Source organism: Bombina bombina, chromosome 9 (genome assembly GCF_027579735.1).
Source record: "Bombina bombina isolate aBomBom1 chromosome 9, aBomBom1.pri, whole genome shotgun sequence".
Classification (NCBI taxonomy): domain Eukaryota; kingdom Metazoa; phylum Chordata; class Amphibia; order Anura; family Bombinatoridae; genus Bombina; species Bombina bombina.
In genome coordinates this window covers 290,665,227-290,684,396 of record NC_069507.1, presented here as the reverse complement: position 1 = coordinate 290,684,396, position 19,170 = coordinate 290,665,227, and the positions used below count along the sequence as shown (strand labels likewise).

Sequence of the window (19,170 nt, the reverse complement as noted above, 5' to 3'; positions counted from 1 at the left end):
TTTACCGCTAGACAGATTTGTAGAACCCTCGGCGGGACCCTCCCTACGTACTACATCTCGCAGACAAAAAGCTGAGGTGAAACTTACTGAGAGGTTCAAGGTGGGCTTGGGACTGGTTGACCTGTGGAGATTACGCAACCCAACAGATAAAGACTATACTTGTGTCTCTAAATCGCACCATACTATGTCTAGGATCGACTTTTTCCTGACAACCCCTGCCCTTACACCACATATCCCTCTCACCAAAAACTACCCTATAACCATCTCAGACCATGCGCCCATCCTGCTTCTCCTGGATTTTACTCCCCACAATAGCTCTCAAAAAACGCCGACTTTCGGCAGCAGATGCGTTCCTTTTGGATAGACTATGCTGCTGATAATGCGCAACACCGAGATAATGTGGACCTCTTTTGGCATGCCTCTAAGGCTGTCTTGAGAGGGAGAATCACGGCATATACCTCGCACCATAATCTTAAGGGCAAAAAAAAATAACGGATCAGATGTTAACAAATCTCGCATTAGCCTATAACAATTATCTGTCCCATCCCACACCCCAAACTAGACAGCACTATTACGACCTTAAACAGGAAAGGGACACACACATCCAAATGGTAGACAATGCATTCGCGATCCATAGACAGCGCTGGCTGTTAAGGGCGAGCTTCGCACAGACACCCCCGCAATCAGACGGGAGTTTGTTTCCTTCTACACCAATTTATACTCTAAGCAAGCGATCTCAGAACCCGATAAATGCTCTTTCTGGAATGATGTGGTCGTTCCAACTTTAACACAGGACCAACTGTCCTCTTTAAATGCACCCATCCAACCGCGTGAAGTAATAGACACTATTAAACATGTTAAACTTGGCAAAGCGGCGGGGCCCGATGGTCTCCCCGCGGAATACTATAAAATCCTGTCTTCCGACATAGCCCCCACATTGGCGACCCTATTCTCTGAGTATCTTTCGGGGGCCTCTGTCCCGGATTCCAGATTCTCAGATGCGAATATCTGCGTTACACTTAAGCCTGATAGGGACACCACTGTACCTTCTTATAGGCCGATCTCCTTATTGAATGGAGACTATAAGCTACTAACAAAAATTTTGGCTAACCGGCTGGCAGAGGTCCTCAGTTTTCTGGTCCACCCGGATCAAACAGGATTTGTTAAACACCGCTCCTCAGTACTTAATTTGAGAAAAACGCTTACAGTTATTGAAAGATACCATCAAGCCCAAAAATCTCACAGATACTCCACTGCCTGATGCTTGCCTGCTTGCTGTAGACGCTGAAAAAGCGTTTGATAGAGTGGAGTGGGACCATCTTTACACAGCGCTGGCGAAATTCGGGATAAAGGGTCATTTTTTCGAGGTCATACAAAGACTGTATGACTCTCCCTCGGCATCCATAGTCATAAATAATAACTTGTCCCCTTCTTTCGAGCTCGGTAAAGGAACTAGGCAGGGCTGTCCGCTGTCCCCACTCCTCTTCGACCTAGCCATTGAACCTTTAGCGTGTTACATACGTCAACATTGTGCTGGCCTCTGGATTCACACACAACTTTTACATTTATCTCTCTTTGCAGATGACTTGCTCCTTTATATAAGCGACCCTGCCTCAAATATACCTAAAATGCTTGAGATCCTCTCAAAGTTTCGTAGATTCACTGGCTATAAAATAAACGTTGACAAGTCGGAGGTGACATGGCTCCAAAACAAAAAGAATACCACACTTAGTGACACAAACCTGCATATTACAGCTGGCTCCTTTAAGTACTTGGGCATTCAGCTGCATGTGGACCCGATGCGCCTCTATCACCTTAATATTCCCAGGGTTATAGCCAATGCACAGGACCTTGTTAAAGGTTGGCGGGGACTCCCTTTATCTTTACACGGCAGGATCCATCTGCTCAAAATGATCATCCTGCCAAAACTCCTATACCCCTTGCAGATGCTTCCCTTACTACTCCATAATAGGGACATACAAACCATTTCTACTACCTTTGCTTCATTTATCTGGAACCAGAAGAAGCACAGGATCAGTAAAACAAAATTGTCTATGCCAGTGAGTGCGGGGGGGGGGGGGGTCTTAAGTTCCCAAACATCCAATGGTATAATTGGGCAACACTGGCTAAATTGACAATAGTGTGGCTTACACGATCTGACTATTTCAGCCCTGCCGTAGAACTGGACATGGTTGCACCTCTAAATGTGGCCTACTTGCCGCATGCCAGGCTGTCATCCCTCCCCTCCCACATTTCTCAAAGCATATTCCGTGACCCACTTAGAGCGTGGCGAAAGATACACCGATTCTGGAAAATTGATCACGAAGTCACCAAACACTTACCTATCCAAGGGAATCCCAAGTTCATCCCAGGGTACACTACACGGGCCTTTCAAATCTGGGGGGCCCTCGGGCTGACTTCCATTGCGCAGCTACTTATCCCTACCACACTTCAAATTCACCCATTCCAGACTCAGAGACCTATAATATCCCATCTGATACCAGGTTTGCTTACTTCCAATGCAGACACTATGTTCAGGCCCTCATTACCACCAACCAACTTACAAATGCCAACTCCAATATAGATAGGTTGTTCCGCATTGCACAACGAGGCTCGCATTCCATTACCAACATATACAATGAAATAGCAACACACCTGGAGCAACCGGTCCTACAGACATTACACAGCAAATGGCAGGGAACAAGAGATATATCCATTACCATGCCAGACCTGATTGACAACTTTTCTAAGTTCACACGGCCACCCTCTATGCATACTCGAGAGAAGCCCATACAAAAGTGCTTCACCAGGCATACATTCTCCCAAAGCTCGGAGCTTAGATGATACCGCAAGCAGTCGACAGCTGCGTTAAGTGTTCCCTACCATCTCCTGACATTATCCATCTCATCTGGGACTGCCCCAAACTTGTCAGACTATGGGGAAGGCTCAGGTTTTGGCTACATAAGGTCCTGGGGGAAGGGGTAGATTTGACGCCTACTAACATTATCTTCCTCCATGACTGAGGTTTCACCAAGACATAAAAAATTTCTCCACTCTGTTATACTCCTTACCAGGAGACTAACTTTGCAATTCTGGGTGACTGATAAAGCTCCTCCCTTTGGGAAGTTATTACATGCAATACACAATCAGATACTTGTGGAACAGACAGACGTACAGGGAGATTTGGAAAAGAGAATTAAGGCCTTCATTCACAAATGGGAACCCTATCTCCTCTACATATCCCCACAAGTGCGAAATAGGATACTCTATCCCTTTCGCAACTCCTTGTTTATGTTGGAAAAAAACCTCCATGGTAGATGGTGTCCTCCCCCTTTGCCTCCCGCAGCTGGAGAATTGTGATTGCTTCCCCTCTTCCCCCCCACCCCCGACAGTGGAGGGTCTAATGGAGTGACTCTTCACTCAAGTTATATGTTGAGTTGTTTGTTTATATTTGTTAAAAAAAAAAGAGGAAACTATGCTGGTCTCTGTAGCAATGTGGAAATTAACCTCTGACTGGCGACTCTCGCTTACCCACGCGGTGCGAGAGTATGCTATCTCTTCTTCAACATTGTTTGTGTAAAGGTAAATTTCTGTAAAATGTTTTGTTTTCATGTTGTGGCGGATCCAGCTTTCAATTAAATAAAGTTAAAAAAAACACACAAAAAAAAACAAAAAAAAAAAAAAAACTACCTTATCTGAATGGAAAAGATAAGGAGACTCATACTGTAATGCCAAGAGTTCTGACACTAAGAACAGAAGAAATAGCAACAAGAAATAAAACTTTACAAAACAACTTAATATCTAAGGAATGCATAGGCTCAAACAGAGCCCCCCCCCTTGAAGAACTTTAAGAACTAAATTAAGACTCCATGGAGGAGTAACTGGTTTGAACACGGGCCTGATCCTGACCAAGGCCTGACAAAATGATTGTACATCTGGGACATCCGCCAGACATTTGTGTAACAAAATAGATAAGGCAGAGATTTGACCCTTTAGGGAACTCGTCAAACCCTTCTTGGAGAAAAGACAAAATTGTAGGAATCCTAACTACTCCATGAGTAGACATTGGATTCACACCAATAGAGATATTTACGCCAAGTCTTATGGTAAATCCTCCTAGTTACAGGCTTGCGAGCCTGAATCATGGTTTCTATGACCGAGTTCGAAACCCCCGCTTGGATAAAATTAAGCGTTCAATCTCCAAGCAGTCCGCTTCAGAGAAACTAGATTTGGGTGAAGGAAGGGCCCCTGAATCAGGTCTTTCCTCAACAGAAGTCTCCAAGGTGGCAGAGATGTCATCTCCACCAGATCTGCATACAAAATGCTGCAAGGCCAGTGCTATGAGGATCACCGAGGCCCTCTCCTGTTTGATTCGAGCAATTACTTGAGTAAGAAGAGCAAATTTAGGAAACTGGTATGCTAGATTGAAATTCCAAGGGGCCGCCAGAGCATCTATCAGTTCCGCCTGGGGGTCCCTGGATCTCGACCCTTATCTCGGGAGCTTGGCATTCTGTCGCGATGCCATGAGATCTAATTCCGGCTGACCCCACTTGAGAATAAGACGGGAGAACACTTCCGGATGGAGTTCCCACTCCCCCCGGATGAAAGGTCTGCCTGCTCAGGAAATTCACCTCCTAGTTGTCCACCCCTAGGATGTGGATCGCCATCAGACAGCAAGAATGGGCCTCTGCCCATTGAATTATTTTGGATACCTCTGTCATCGCCAAGGAACTCAGAGTTCGCCCCCCCCCGATGATTGAGGTAGGCCACTGAAGTTATGTTGTCCGACTGGAACCTGATAAACTGTACCGAGGCTAACTGAGGCCATGCCAGAAGAGCATTGTAGATTGCTCTGTTACAGAATGTTTATGGGAAAACAGATTGAGTCCATAATCCCTGAGCCTTTAGAGAGCCCCAGACTGCTCCCCACTCTAGAAGGCTGGCATCTGTTGTCACAATCACCCAAGATGGTCTGCGAAAGCATCTTTCCTGGGAGATATGATCCAGAGACAACCACCATTGTAGAGAGTCCCGTATCTCCTGCTCCAGAAGAAGTCGAGGAGACAAGTCCGAATAATCTCCATTCCATTGTCTCAGCACGTTCAACTGCAGAGCTCTGAGATGGAAGCGAGCAAACGGGATGATGTCCATTGTCACCACCATCAACCCGATGCACTGAGCCACTGATAGTTGAGGAGTGGACTGAAGGGCTAGACAAGTATCAATAATCTTTAATTTCCTGACTTCTGTCAGAAAAATCTTCATAGACAGAGTCTATTATGGTTCCTAAGAAAGTTACCCTTGTGTTTGGAACCAAGGAACTCTTTTCTAAATTTACCTTCCATCCGTGGGATCTTAGGAAGGACAACATCAAGTCTGTGTGGGATCTTGCTAGCCGAAAGGATGGCACCTGAACTAGAATGTCGTCCAGATAAGGCGCCACTGCAATGCCTTTAGATCAAAGCACCGCCAACAGAGATCCCAGAACCTTTGTGAAGATTCTGGGGGCTGTGGCAAAACCGAAAAGAGCCACAAACTGGAAGTGTTTGTCCAAAAAGGCAAACACTAAGAACTTGTGATGATCCCTGTGAATGGGAACATGTAGATACGCATCCTTTAAATCCACTGTTGTCATAAATTGACCCTCCTGGATCAATGGAATGAATTGTTTCCATCTTGAAGGAAGGTACCCTGAGAAACTTGTTTAGACTCTTGAGGTCTAAAATTGGCCTGAAGGATCCCTCTATTTTGGGAACCACGAACAGATTGGAATAAAAACCCAGACCCTGTTCCTGAATTGGAACAGGAACAATCACTCCCAGAGCGGAGAGGTCTCCTACACAGTGTAAGAACGCCTCTCTTTGACTAGTCTGCATATAATCTTGAAAGAAGAAATCTGCCTCTGGGAGGAAAAACCTTGAACTTCAGCCTGTATCCCTGAGACACTATTTCTATTGCCCAGGGATCCTGGACATCCCGAACCCAGGATTGAAGGAAGAAGGAAAGTCTGCCCCCCTACCAGATCTGGTCCCGGATTGGGGGCATGCCCTTCATGCTGTATTGGAATCACTAACCGGCTTCTTGGACGGTTTTCCTTTGTTCCAAGACTAGTTGGGTCTCCATGTAGGCTTAGACTGTTCCTGTTTAGATGAAGAAGAGGAAAAGTTTACTATGAAATTTTGAAAGGAACAAAAATGGCTCTGTCCTTTTTCTTTATTTCTCTTATCTTGAGGGAGATGACCCGTACCTCCCATGATAGCAGAAATAATCTCCTTCAGATCAGGTCTGAACAAGGTCTTCCCCTTGTAAGGAATAGCTAGAAGTTTAGACTTGGATGACACATCCGCAGACCAAGGTTTTAAACCATAAGGCTCTGCGGGCTAAAATAGAGAAACTCGATATGTTAGCTCCCAATTTGATAACGTTAAGGGAAGCGTCCGAAATAAAGGCATTAGCTAACTTAAGAGTTTTTATCCTATCTTGCATCTCATCCAAAGAAGTCTCTGTCCTGAGGGCCTCAGACAGTGCATCAAACCAATAAGCTGCCGCACTAGTGACGATGGCAATGCACACAGCCGGTTGCCACTGCAGACCCTGGTGTACATAAATCTTGAGTAACCCCTCTAACTTCTTATCCATAGGATCTTTGAAAGCACAACTATCCTCTATGGGAATAGTAGTTCTCTTAGCCAAGGTGGAGACAGCTCCTTCTACCTTAGGAACAGTTTGCCAAGCCTCCTTAACAGAATCGGCTAATAGAAACATTTTCTTAATAGAGGGAGAGAAAGGGATGCCCGGTCTCTCCCACTCCTTAGCAATGATTTCAGTAGCTCTTTTAGGAACTGGGGAAAAAAAAAATCTGTGTAGGAAGGAACCTCAAAATATCTGTCCAGTTTACTAGACTTCTGAGGGACAACCACCACTGTGGAGTCACCATCGTCCAAGGTAACCAAAACCTCTCTTAGTAACAAAGGTGATCAAGTTTAAATCTGAAAGATACCACCTCTGAGTCCGTCAGAGGTAATAGACTCTCTGAATCTGAAATTTCTCCTTCAGAAACTACTGCAGTACCCTCCTCTTCAGGTTGTTGGGAGGATATCTCCGAAACTGCAACAATTGCGTCAGAAACCTCAATTACTGAATGTCTGGCTTTCCTCTTACGCTTGCTCTGCAACATTGGACAGAGCATCAGAAATAGTAGAAGACATGAGAGAAGCTATGTCTTGTGCTTCAGCTAATAGTCCCTTCTGGGATTTCGTTACAAGGCACTGCTTGAGAGGGCAGTAAAATTTGGGAAGCTTGGGGAGAAAGCTGTGGCATAAATTGACCCTCATTATTGGACTCTTGGACAACATCTGCCTTAGAGGAGACTGGCTCAAAAAAAAATTTTTCCCTATAACTCAGTCCTTTGAATACAGGAAGGACAGAAAGGGATTGGTGGTTCCACATTAGCGTCAAAACATAAAGCGCAGGTGACATCTTGCAAGTCCCCTTGGTCCATGCTTGCTCACAATTTTCCCAAATAAACAAAAATCAAAAGTATTTGGAAAAATTATATAAAAAAAAAAAAAATGTTACTGTCTCTTTAAATTCAAAACGGTCTTATTTCGTTTTACTGCAGAAAGTCAGTTTAAAAACCGTTGCCTTTTCTATAGCAAAAACGCTCAGTTTAAAAGGACAGTCTACACCAGAATTTTTATTGTTTTAAAAAGATAGATAATCCCTTTATTACCCATTTCCCAGTTCTGCATAACCAACAGTTATATTATACTTTTAACCTCTGTGATTATCTTGTATCTAAGTCTCTGCAAACTGCCCCTTTATTTCAGTTCTTTTGACAGACTTGCAGTCTAGCCAATCAGTGCCTGCTCCCAGATAACACTGTGCTCGTGCACGTGAAGTTATCTATATGAAATACGTGAACTTACACCCCCTCTAGTGGTGAAAAAAACTTAAAAATGCATTCTGAAAAGGTGGCCTTCAAGGTCTAAGAAATTAGCATATGAACCTCCTAAAACCGTTACTGTCACTTTAAATTTCAAACTGAAAACACTTTATTACTGAATATGTGAAAAAGTATGAAGGAATTGTTCAAAATTCACCAAAATTTCACCACAGTGTCTTAAAGCATTAAAAGTATTGCACACCAAATTTCAGAGCTTTAACCCTTAAATTAACGGAACCGGAGCCGTTTTTACATTTAACCCCTATACAGTCCCAGCTATATGCTTTGCTGAGACCCAACCAAGCCCAGAGGGGAATACGATACCAAATGACGCCTTCTATAAGCTTTTTCAGTGATTCTTAGCTCCTGACACATGCATCTGCATGCCTTGCTCTCCAAAAACAACTGCGCATTAATGGCGCGAAAATGAGGCTCTGTCTATAACTAGAAAGGCCCCCATCTGAAAAAGGTGTCCAACACAGTGCCTGCCGTTTTTCTAAACGTTCCCCAAGATTATAATACCAATAATTAGTTAGAATCTGCATAATATGCCTAGTAAAGCAATCGTTTTAGCCCAGAAAAATGTCTACCAGTTTTTAAGCCCTTTTTGAAGCCCTTTATTCTTTTATGTTTAACTAAGAAAATGGCTTACCGGTCCCCCTGAGGGGAAATGACAGCCTTCCAGCATTACATGGTCTTGTTAGAAATATGGCTAGTCATACCTTAAGCAGAAAAGTCTGCTAACTGTTTCCCCCAACTGAAGTTACTTCATCTCAACAGTCCTGTGTGGAAACAGCAATCTATTTTAGTTACTGTCTGCTAAAATCATCTTCCTCTTACAAACCGAAATCTTCATCCTTTTCTGTTTCAGAGTAAATAGTACATACCAGCACTATTTTAAAATAAACACTTGATAGAAGAATAAAACTACATTTAAACACCAAAAAACTCTTAACCATCTCCGTGGAGATGTTGCCTGTGCAACGGCAAAGAGAATGACTGGGGTGGGCGGAGCCTAGGAGGGATCATGTGACCAGCTTTGCTGGGACTCTTTGCCATTTCCTGTTGGGGAAGAGAATATCCCACAAGTAAGGATGACGCCGTGGACCGGACACACCAATGTTGGAGAAATTAGCATATGAACCTCCTAGGTTAAGCTTTCAACTAAGAATACCAAGAGAACAAAGCAAAATTGGTGATAGAAGTAAATTGGAAAATAGTTTAAAATTACATGCTCTATCTGAATCATGAAATTTTATTTTGGCCTAGACTGTCCCTTTAAATTGACAAACAATCCACCTCTGCACTCTACTAAAGTGCTCCTATTTATTTTGGCCTAGACTGTCCCTTTAAATTGACAAACAATCCACCTCAGCACTCTACTAAAGTGCTGAAGATCGCTAAATCCCTCTCTTCAGGCGAACCGTCTTGGTAATGCCTGACAATAACGATGCTGGGGGGGGGGAAAAAAAAAAAAAAAAAAAAAGAGAGAAACACTGTCTGCACTAGCAACGCATGCCTTTCACCATGCAAATCTAGAACAGACCGCATAAATCCCTTCTGATGTCGCACTTTCCTCAGCCTCTGAACTGAGGCACTACGAAAGTGGCGCGCAAAAACCAGAAGGATCGCCCATCGTGGGCGTAAACCTATGCTGTTCTATACAATGAATGAACAGTTGCATAGAATAGAGAAACCACCGGAGCCATCTAATACAGTTTAACTCCAGCCCCAGTGCCTTGCTACATAACACTGCCCAATTAGCTTTCCCTCAGAAAAGCGTTGAACGTCCCAACATGAACTACTTTCCCACAAAGCCCCTTATGTTCTAGCATGTGCTCACTGAAAATTCTGAGTCCTTATTCCCCAGAAACTTAAGGTAGCACTTACCTTGACTTCTGCCTGGCAGCAAAGGCAGCTCTCAGGCTTGAGAGGTCCTCTCCCTCACATCAACCTGAGGAAAATAAAATGCTCAGTCAATGAATACCTCAGACTGAAGGATATAGGGCATCAAGAAATTATGGGAGGCGCAGTGAGAATTATGTCCCACAAGTTCCCATTGCTCTAAAGCCACCAATGCTCTACTAAAGAGACTGATATGGACTACGGCTACACCCTAGAACAAAGCAGCACAATCTTGTACCACTTTAAAAATAATAAACTCTTCATTGAAGAATCTAATCTAACACCTCACTTTACCTCTTCCTATCACTAACGTAGGCAAAGAGAATGACTGGAGTGAGAGGGAAGGGAGGAGCTATTTAACAGCACTGCTGTGGTGCTCTTTGCCTCCTCCTGCTGACCAGGAGTGGTATTCCCAGTAGTAATTAAGATGATCTGTGGATTCATTGTGTCAAAAAAGGAAAGGGCTATTAAAACCCAAAGTCTCAACGTGGTTCAGACAATGTTTAAAATGTAATTCTATTAAATTTACTTTGTGCCCATGATATTCTTTGTTGAAGAGATACTTGGGTAGGTGTCTGGAGCACTACATGGCAGGCAAGCACCCTCTAGACGCAAGCACCCTCCTGACCTGCTTTTCAACAAGATAACAAGGGAACAAAGATATAGAAGCAAATTAGAAAACATAATTTATGTAAGAACTTACCTGATAAATTCATTTCTTTCATGTAATTGTCAAGAGTCCATGAGCTAGTAACGTATGGGATATACAATCCTACCAGGAGGGGCAAAGTTTCCCAAACCTCAAAATGCCTATAAATACACCACCCATAACACCCACAATTCAGTTTAACAAATAGCCAAAAAGTGGGGTGATAAAAAAGGAGCGAAAGCCTCAACAAGGAATTGGAATAATTGTGCTTTATACAAAAAAACCATAACCACCATAAAAAGGGTATGTTTTTTCATGTAATTGGCAAGAGTCCATGAGCTAGTGACGTATGGGATAGCAAATACCCAAGATGTGGAACTCCACGCAAGAGTCACTAGAGAGGGAGGGCTAAAAATAAAGACAGCCAATTACGCTGAAAAATGAATCCACAACCCAAATCAAAAGTTTTAATCTTATAATGGAAAAAAAAAACTGAAATTATAAGCAGAAGAATCAAACTGAAACAGCTGCCTGAAGAACTTTTCTACCAAAAACTGCTTCTGAAGAAGAGAAAATATCAAAATGGTAGAATTTAGTAAAAGTATGCAAAGAAGACCAAGTTGCTGCTTTGCAAATCTGATCAACAGAAGCATCATTCTTAAAAGCCCAGGAAGTAGAAACTGACCTAGTAGAATGAGCCGTAATCCTCTAAGGCGGGGATTTACCCGACTCCAAATAAGCATGATGAATCAAAAGCTTTAACCAAGATGCCAAAGAAATGGCAGAAGCCTTCTGACCTTTCCTAGAACTGGAAAAGATAACAAATAGACAAAGTCTTTCTGAAATCTTTAGTAGCTTCAACATAATATTTCAAAGCTCTTACCACATCCAAAAAATGTAAAGATCTCTCCAGAGAATTCTTAGGATTAGGACACAAGGAAGGGACAACAATTTCTCTACTAATGTTGTTGGAATTCACAACTTAAGGTAAAAATTTAAATGAAGTCCGCAAAACCGCCTTATCCTGATGAAAAATCAGAAAAGAAAACTCACAAGAAAGAGCAGATAACTCAAACTCTTCTAGCAGAAGAGATGGCCAAAAGGAACAATACTTTCCAATAAAGTAATTTAATGTCCAGAGAATGCATAGGCTCAAACGGAGGAGCCTGTAAAGCTCTCAAAACCAAATTAAGACTCCAAGGAGGAGAGATTGACTTAATGACAGGCTTGATACGAACCAAAGCCTGTACAAAACAATGAATATCAGGAAGATTAGCAATTTTTCTGTGGAACAGAACTAGCAGAGATTTGTCCTTTCAAGGAACTTGCAGACAAACCCTTTTCCAAACCATCCTGAAGAAACTGTAAAATTCTAGGAATTCTAAAAGAATGCCAAGAGAATTTATGAGAATTACACCATGAAATGCAAGTCTTCCAAACTCAGAAATAAATCTTTCTAGACACAGATTTTAGAGCCTGCAACATAGTATTAATCACTGAGTCAGAGAAACCTCTATGACTAAGCACTAAGCGTTCAATCTCCATACCTTCAAATTTAATGATTTGAGATCCTGATGGAAAAATGGACCTTGATAGGTCTGGCCTTAACGGAAGTGGCCAAGGTTGGCAACTGGACATCCGAACAAGATCCGCATGCCAAAACCTGTGTGGCCATGCTGGAGCCACCAGCAGTACAAATGAACACTCCATTAGGATTTTGCAAATCACTCCTGGAAGAAGAACTAGAGGCGGAAAGATATAAGCAGGTTGATAATTCCAAGGAAGTGAAAACGCATTCACTGCTTCCGCCTGAGGATCCCTGGATCTGGACCAATACCTGGGAAGTATCAGGTTTAGATGAGAAGCCATCAGATCTATTTCTGGAAGCCCCCACATCTGAACAATCTGAAGAAACATCTGGGTGAAGAGACCATTCTCCCGGATGTAAAGTCTGGCAACTGAGATAATCGGCTTCCCAATTGACTATACCTGGGATATGGACTGCAGAGTTTAGACAGGAGCTGGATTCCGCCCATGCAAGTATCCGAGATACTACTTTCATAGCTTGAGGACTGCGAGTCCCACCTTGATGATTCACATACGCCATGGTTGTGACATTGTCTGTCTGAAAACAAATAAACGGTTCTCTCTTCAGAAGAGGCCAAAACTGAAGAGCTCCGAGAATCGCACGGAGTTCCAAAATATTGATTGGTAATCTCGCCTCTTGAGATTTCCAAACCCCCTGCGCTGTCAGAGATACCCAGACAGCTCCCCAACCTGAAAGACTCGCATCTGTTGTAATCACAGTCCAGGTTGGACAAACAAAAGAGGCCCCTTGAACTAGACGATTGTGATCTAACCACCAAGTCAGAGATAGTCGAATATTGGGATTTAAGGATATTAGTTGTGATATCTTTGTATAATCCCTGCACCATTGTCTCAGCATACAAAGCTGAAGAGGTCTCATATGAAAACGAGCAAAGGGGATTGCGTCCGATGCTGCAGTCATGAGACCTAAAACCTCCATGCACATAGCTACTGAAGGGAATGATTGAAACTGAAGGTTCTGACAAGCTGAAACCAATCTCAGACGTCTTTTTTCATGGATACTGAATCTATTTGGAATCTTAAAAAGGTTACCCTTGTCTGAGGAATCAAGGAACTTTTTGGTAAATTGATCCTCCAACCATGTCTGAAGAAACAACACTAGTTGATTCGTGTGAGATTCTGCAGAATGTAAAGACTGAGCAAGTACCAAGATATCGTCCAAATAAGGAAACACTGCAATACCCCGCTCTCTGATTACAGAGAGAAGGGCACCGAGAACCTTTTAAAAGATCCTTGGAGCTGTTGCTAGGCCAAAAGGAAGAGCAACAAATTGGTAAGGATTGTCTAGAAAAGAGAATCTCAGAAACTGATAGTGATCTGGATGAATCGGAATATGAAGATATGCATCCTGTAAGTCTATTGTGGACATATAATGCCCTTGCTGAACAAAAGGCAGAATAGTCCTTATAGTCACCATTTTGAATGTTGGTATTCTTACATAACGATTCAAAATTCTTAGATCCAGAACAGGTCTGAAAGAATTCTTTGGAACGATGAACAGATTTGAATAAAACCCCAGACCCTGTTCCTGAAAAGGAACTGGCACAATTACCCTAGATAACTCCAGGAAAGCCTGAGCCTTTACTGGGTTCACTGGAATGCGTGAGAGAAAGAAACTTCTCACAGGGGGTCTTACTTTGAAACCTATTCTGTACCCTTGAGAAACAATGTTCTGAATGCAATGATTTTGGATTGAATTGATCCAAATATCCTTGTAAAATCTTAGTCTGCCCCCTACCAGCTGCGCTGGAATGAGGGCCGCACCTTCATGCGGACTTGGGGGCCCGATTTTGATTTTTTAAATGGCTTGGATTTATTCCAGACTGCAGAAGGCTTCCAATTGGAAACCGTTACTTTAGGGGAAGGGTCAGGTTTCTGTTCCTTATTCTGACGAAAGGAACAAAAACGATTAGCAGCCCTAAATTTACCCATAGATTTTTTTTATCCTGAGGCAAAAAAGCTCCCTTCCCCCCAGTGACAGTTGAAATAATAGAATCCAACTGAGAACCAAATAATTACCTTGGAAAGAAAGATAGCAACGTTGATTTAGAATAAACACTAGCGAAGCACTAAGCTTCAAGATAGAGTGAGTGCGTCCTTGGGCTAAAAGTATACACACCATATAAAAATAGTAACCAAATTTAATAAACGTGGATATGCACAATATACAAATCTTTACTAGGGACATCTCCCTGTAAATCCAGGATATATTAAAAATGAAATAATCTTTTTCTTAACACTCGCTAAAATAAATGCGGACTAGATCCTAAAATTACTATACAAACATTGTATCATACAGCGATATATAGAAACATATTATAAAATGCTATCTCTCTATGCAAATAGAAAACTGTATGGCACAGCAATATTAGATAGCCGTATGTGACATATATAAAAACAAATAGGATAGATTAACTTGGTAGCGACAAGTTCAAATGTATAACTGCAGTGCAGGTAGCCGTCTACAATCAGCGTAGGCATTTCAACAAATGCATGTAAAGACAGCTCAGATTTGCTTGCTGTTAACTTGCTCCACAGAAAATGCAAGGCTACTATACCGTGAGTCCAGAGGGTGTTACCGGAAAGTTAGGTCTTTCGGTCAAAGCTTGGACCGCAACTGTAGTCACCGCCGTACCTGGGGATAGAAGTATACAGACCTCTGCACGTGTGAGTCGGCGTCTGACGTCACAGATTCCCCATCTGCTCTTCTCAGTCCGATGTTCCGACAGCGTAAAGGCAAACAGCTGATCGCTGTGTCCGTATGTCAGCTTGTTGTTTAAACAGACTTGCCTGCTGTAGATATACTGATTTTCCAGTAGAGAGGTGGGGTACAAATTCTTCCTCACCCTTGAGTATGTAGAAATGATATTAACCCGGGTTAAAAGTTGCAGTAAAGACTGCAGTAAATTGTCCTTCTTTCAAAGTCAGTGTGTCACAAATGCAAGCGACGTGTTTCGCCCTCCCTTGGGCTTTATTAAGATGCATGTGACAGGTAACTTGGAGTCTTTTAAATGATCCATTCACTTATGATTGGTTAGTGAGTTTAATTGCTAGGGTAACACCCTCCGAGTAGTTAAGGTGGTATATGCTTCCTTTTGTCTTTGTAATCTTTCTTTGATTTAGAAGTCATATCAATATTCCAAGAGTTAAGCCATAAAGCTCTTCTAGCTAAAATAGCTAAAGACATATCTAACATCAATTCTAATGATATCAAAAATGGCATCACAAATGAAATTAGCATGTTGAATTAGCTTAACAATGCTATACAGTACACATTATGATCTGGTACTTGTTGTGCTAAAGTTTCCAACCAAAAAATTGAAGCAGCAGCAACATCAGCCAAAGAAATAGCAGGCCTAAGAAGATGACTTGAACATAAATAAGCCTTCCTTAGATACGATTCAAGCTTTCTATCTAAAGGATCTTTAAAAGAAGTACTATCTGCAGTAGGAATAGTAGTACGCTTTGCAAGAGTAGAGATGGCCCCATCAACTTTGGGTACTTCATTTACTCCGTCAAGGTTTAAGAAGCTGTATCCTTTGCCGACTGATAGATTGGAGTTTTGGGAAAAGATCCCCAAACTATTCCATTCCCTAGAAATTACATCTGAAATACCATCAGGAACTGGAAAAACCTCTGGAATAACTACATGAGGTTTAAAAAACGAATTTAAACGTTTACTGGTTTTAATATCAAAGGAGGACTAGTCTCCTCCATATCTAATGCAATCCAACACCTCCTTTAATAAGGAATGAATATACTCCATTTTAAATAAGCATGAAGATTTGTCAGTGTCAATATCTGAGGCAGAATCTTCTGAACCAGATAGATCCTCATCAGATAAATAAATCAGAATGCTGTCGGTCATTTAAAAATTCATCTAATTTATGAGAAGTTTTAAAAGACTTTTACGTTTATTAGAAGGTGGTATAACAGACAGAGCCTTCTGAATAGAATTAGAAACAAATTCTCTCACATTAACAGGAATATCCTGAACATTAGATGTTGAAGGAACAACAGGTAATGGATTACAACTAATGGAAATATTGTCTGCATTTGAAAGTTTATCATGACAACTAACACAAACTACAGCCGGAGGAACAGTTACCACAAGTTCACAACAAATGCACTTAGCTTTGGTAGAACCGACATCAGGCAGCAGAATTCCAGAAGTAGATTCTGAGACAGGGTCAGATTGAGACATCTTGCAATATGTAATGAAAAAAACAACATAAAGCAAAATTATCAATTTCCTTATATGACAGTTTCAGGAATGGGAAAAAAATGCAAACAAAATAAGCCTCTGGAAACCAGAAGCAAAATGAAATAAGGATTTAAATAATGTCAAAAATCTGGCGCCAAGAATGACGCCCACAACTGACAAATATTTTTTGGCGCCAAGAACGTCTGCAACAAACACGAGCGTCATAGATGACGCAACTACGTGTAAACTCTCGGCGCCAACTAAGACGCCGGAAACTACGAAATTACGTCAAACGTAATTCTCGCGCCAAAAAAAAAATCTTATGCCAAAAATGCCGCAATAAATTATAGCATTTTGCGCTCCCGCAAGCCTAACAGCACGCAATTTAGAAAAGAAAGTCAATTTGAAAAATTTTCAGGTAAGAATATTTTTTTTTATTTTTTTTTATTTTTTTTTTTTAAATATGCATTTCCCAAAATGAAACTGACAGTCTGTAAGAAGGAAATATACTGATTAACCTGAATCATGGCAAATAAGTACAAAACATATTTAGAACTTTACATATAAAGTGCCAAACCATAGCTGAGAGTGTCTTAAATAAAAGATAACATACTTACCAAAAGACACTCGTCTACATAAAGTAGATAGCCAAACCAGTACTGAAACGAGAATCAGTAGAGGTAATGGTATATAAGAGTATATCGTCGATCTGAAAAGGGAGGTAAGAGATGAATCTCTACGACCGATAACAGAGAACCTATGAAATAGATCCCCGTTAGGATGACCATTGAATTCAATAGATAATACTCCCTTCACATCCCTCTGTCATTCACTGCACTCTGAGAGGAACCGGGCTTCAGCATGCTGAGAAGCACATATCAACAAAGAAATCTAGCACAAACTTACTTCACCACCTCCATAGGAGGCAAAGTTTGTAAAACTGAATTGTGGGTGTGGTGGGGGTGTATTTATTAGCATTTTAAGGTTTGTGAAACTTTGCCCCTCCTGGTAGGAATGTATATCCCATATGTCACTAGCTCATGGACTCTTGCCAATTACAAGTACTTTCTCTTTCATGATTAAGAGAGCATGAATGTTTACCCCAAGGGTAAACATCAGCCTAGATCTCCCCAGGGGTAAACAGCCACCAGCCTAGAGCTCTATCCAGTTAACAACTTACTTCGCCATCCAAGTAATCCAACAGGACGCTCATACTGGGCATCATGACAGACGGGATTTGCTCTGACAGCTCTGTGAGAAACGTGGCCAGAGCTTTCACACCGGATGATTCCCGCGAAAGGTCTTGGGAACATTTCTGTCCAATCTCTCTGTGTAAAGAAACAGAAAGAAAACAAAGCAGGTGGGTGACTAGTTAGATAGGAATGGGGTAAATGATCCGTGAACTCACCGTGTTATTAGAAAGAAAAGTTAATCTGCACAAAATCAGATAAGTTGAATCTTTTAAGTCTGTGCCACTTGTTGATAGATGCAAGTAAATGACTGCAGGACATAGGGAGCTACAGCTTCATAGAATGGGCCAAAAGCTACACGTTAGCATCTTCCAGCAGGGTAAAGGGACCGTCTTACCCAGACCACAAGCTACACGGGTGCCAGGAAGATGCAGAAGAGGACCTCATGCTATAGCGGCACAGGAAGGCATGGTACAAAGGCACACCCCAAGAGCATAAAAACAAAATTTATGCTTACCTGATACATTTATGTCTTGACACGGTGAGTCCACAGATCATCTTAAAGGGACACTGAACCCAAAAAGTTTCTTTCGTGATTCAGATAGAGCATGCAATTTTAAGCAACTTTCTAATTTACTCCTATTATCAATGTTTCTTCTTTCTCTTGCTATCTTTATATGAAAAAGGCATCTAAGCTTTTTTCTTGGTTCAAACTCCGGACAGCAGTTTTTGATTGTGGATGAATTTATCCACCAATCAGCAAGGACAACCTAGGTTGTTCACCAAAAATGGGCCGGCATCTAAACTTACATTTTTGCATTTCAAATAAAGATACCAAGAGAATAAAGAACATTTGATAATAGGAATAAATTAGAAAGTTGCTTAAAATGTCATGCTCAATCTGAATCACAAAAGAAAAAATTTAGTTACAGTGTCCCTTTAATTACTAATGGGATATTCACCTCCTGGTCAGCAGGAGGTGGCAAAGAGCAGCACAGCAAAGCTGTTCAATAGCTCCTCCCTTCCCTCCCACTCCAGTAATTTGACCGAAGTTAAGGAAAGAAAGAAAAAGGAAATTTATGCTTACCTGATAAATTTGTTTCTTTTTAGACACGATGAGACCACGGATTTCATCCTTACTTGTGGGATTACGCCTCCTGGTCAGCAGGAGGAGGCAAAGCGCACCACAGCAGAGCTGTATATATAGCTCCTCCCTTCCCTCCCACTCCAGTCATTCGACCGAAGTTAGGAAGAGAAAGGAAAAGCCAAGGTGCAGAGGTGTCTGAAGTTTACAAAATAATAACCTGTCTCAGAACAGGGCGGGCCGTGGACTCATCGTGTCTAAAAAGAAACAAAATTTATCAGGTAAGCATAAATTTTCTTTTTTTTTTTTTTTTTTAAAGACACGATGAGTCCACGGACTTCATCCTTGTGGGATACAATACCAAAGCTATAGTACACGGATTAAACAGGAGGCACAAGACAGGGAACCTAAACGGAAAGCACAACTGCTTGAAGAACTTTCCTCTCAAAAACAGCCGCAGCCAAGGTATCAAATTTGGAAAATAAAAGTGTGAAGAGACGACCAAGTTGCAGCTTTGCAAATCTGTTCAACAGAAGCATCATTTTTAAATGCCCATGAGGAAGCAACAGCCCTAGTGGAATGAGC

General features: G+C 41.8%; 1 protein-coding gene across 1 annotated transcript in view; it reads right to left on the bottom strand.

Annotated features, from left to right (window-relative positions):
* NCAPD2 (non-SMC condensin I complex subunit D2) overlaps positions 1–19,170 on the bottom strand; it is a 185,691-nt gene that overhangs the window by 85,974 nt on the left and 80,547 nt on the right. Inside the window, exon 8 of the mRNA XM_053692853.1 lies at positions 17,492–17,639. Coding sequence (XP_053548828.1) covers positions 17,492–17,639 — 148 coding nt within the window. The remainder of the gene's footprint in view (positions 1–17,491; positions 17,640–19,170) is intronic.